Source organism: Theobroma umbraticum, unplaced genomic scaffold (assembly GCF_002168275.2).
Source record: "Theobroma umbraticum cultivar Fairchild unplaced genomic scaffold, ASM216827v3 scaffold_30.0, whole genome shotgun sequence".
Lineage (NCBI taxonomy): Eukaryota > Viridiplantae > Streptophyta > Magnoliopsida > Malvales > Malvaceae > Theobroma > Theobroma umbraticum.
In genome coordinates, this window is record NW_018397254.1 from 2,313,313 (window position 1) to 2,315,785 (window position 2,473).

The 2,473-nt window shown below is 36.2% G+C and overlaps 1 protein-coding gene across 1 annotated transcript; it reads left to right on the forward strand.

The window, feature by feature from the left end:
* Nucleotides 1–52: 52 nt before the first annotated feature.
* LOC110421618 (uncharacterized) lies at nt 53–2,068 on the forward strand (the record flags this gene model as incomplete). The annotated part of the gene is made up of 6 exons (XM_021435248.1): nt 53–129; nt 720–774; nt 867–941; nt 1,066–1,183; nt 1,455–1,501; nt 1,591–2,068. Coding segments are annotated over 6 exons (483 nt in total), but the record flags the coding sequence as incomplete, so codon positions are not given.
* Nucleotides 2,069–2,473: the final 405 nt, after the last annotated feature.

The following is a 2,473-nucleotide window of genomic DNA, read 5'->3' on the forward strand; positions in this document are numbered from 1 at the left end:
GCAACACTTGCTAGTTTTGTTTCAATTACTAATGTAATGAAAAAGAAATTAAATCCGTGTGCTTCTTTATGTTCAGGTGGTACGTGACCCTCGTTTTGAGTCTTTATGTGGTAAACTTGATGTCGAGGGGTGAGTCTCGTCTTCTATCTAATAATTTAGTTGAAGTCTAATGTATCCATGAACAAATAAGTTGGATGGCAAGTTTTCATGTATTGGTAGTTCTGACTGTTTTGTTTAAAGACAACGTTCTGATTGGTTAGTTGAGTTTCATTTATTTGTGCAAATGTTTTCAATTTCATCTATCAGAAAGGGAAAAAGAAAGGTGGATGCTGTTGAAATTTGATTTATTGAAGAATGCAAGAAAATCTTGAGAAAGCCAGCAAGAGGAATCTGGTTATCTTTTACAAGTCAATGGAGCTTTACTTTGATAAATTTCTTCATGTTAGTTATCAACATGCCATAATATCATCGTGAGTAGCCTAGTTTGCCATGCCACAATTTGTCTCATCTGAGGCCACGTATTTTCTTCATACTTCTAAAATGATGAGACTGCATGCTATTTGTCAACCTCTTGATGGAGATAACATTCCGTGGGTCGGGTCTTGTCAAAGTTGATGGTCTTGACTTCTTGCTTTTGGGGATTATGTCTGTTTTAGGTTATTGCTTTAGTAATCGAGATTTCTATAACCTGTTGCTGGCAATTACTCTTTGTTTTGTAGGTTCAGAAACAGATATAATTTTCTGTTTGAGAACAACCTACCGGCTGAAAGAGAGGTACCATTCTCTAATCATTGAATATTGACGTTTTTTCCTTTTTGGGTTTGTACTTAGTCATTTTTCATCAATTTATTTCATGGTTATGACAGGAGGTGCAGAAAAGACTTAAAAAGGCCAAAGACCCAAAAGTCATTGGTGAACTGAAGAACCATATTTCTTGGATCGTAAGTTTGTTTTCTATTAAAAAGAAAATAGTATACTCTGCATTTTGTTTTAAACCATTATCTGCTATTGGGCATATATTGAAGCACCTTCCTATCAACTTTTTGACATCTGATCACATATCAGGACAAGCAAATAAAGTTTGAGTCAGCAAAGCATACTGATGCAAAGATTCTGGCTGAGCATAAGAAGAAAGAAAGAGAAGCAGCAAAGCTCGGGAAACGCCCCTTCTATCTTAAGAAATGTAATGTCATTAATCTCTCTGACTCACTTGCTCTAGCTTTCTTCTATTTTGTGTCATCATGTTTAATGCCTCTGGAATCTGACAAGGACCTTAACAAGCAACTGGAGAAGTATTTTTTCTTACAAAGACTGAAACTCGCTTATGTTGGGATCCATTGACTTTTGAGCAGACACTACAACTGTTATTATGTCGATTTTGTATTTAAGTGTAGCTGCCAATGTTCATATTGGTTCATTGTAATTGATGCTAACTTGGTTCATTTCTTTTGCAGCTGAAATTCGGAAGCAAAGGCTTATTGAGAAATATAAAAAACTCAAGGTGCGTATTTGACCTATCATGTAATTCAAAAAATTTCCTTATGACATTGAATAACTCTCAATTAATGACAAAATGGATGATATTATCAGGCATCCGGCAAACTTGAATCTTTCATTGAGAAGAGGAGAAGGAAGAATGCTGCTAAGGATCACAGATTCATGCCATATCGTCGGCCCAATAATAGTGAGCAACAAAGTTAACGATCCCACAAGTTTTTTTGGTGGCTTGAGAGCTGTATATACATGTTCTTCCATCTCGCATGTTAAGGCATGCTTGCCCTCTGTGTGTGTTGCTTCAGATGAGATCTAAGTTTTAAGTGGCACTGAGTTAAGATAGGCAACATTTTGGTTCACACTATTAGAGATTTTGTTGTAGGCAACGGATATGATTGAATTATTATCTATTTGTATCTGGTCATGTATTCTTAGACAAAAACAGCAGTTTGGGGCAAGGTTTTTTTTTATTTTCTTTATCAATTTTCCAACATTTTATCTATTTTGTATTTTCTCTCTGATTATGAGACGGTAAAAATACTATAATATCAGTACAGACCACACTTTTCCTTTATTGGGTCTTTCTTTTTATTTCTGTTGGAGACTTTTGGAGTAACTAAAAATAGTTTACACAAAAGAAAACATAAAAGAAGACTGGTCAAACTGTCGAAGCAAAGTGCAAGGCCAGTCCTGAGATAGCAATTAACTAAAAAAGTTAAAGTGGGATATATAAAGGCAGGGTGAGACTGAGGAAAAGTTGAAGTTACACCATGCAAGCACAACAGTAGTACGTGGCTGTTCCTCATTTGACATGTGTCCCAAGATTCTCACTGCCCATCCAGTCATCTCCTTTGAGCAACCGACATCAACCGGTTACTCTCCCTCTCAGTCGGTGCATCTTCAGCTTTCTTCCCGCTCACTGCATAAGACCAATTCTCACCTCTGCAAATTCTGTAAACGTTTCATAAGTTTTAGCTTA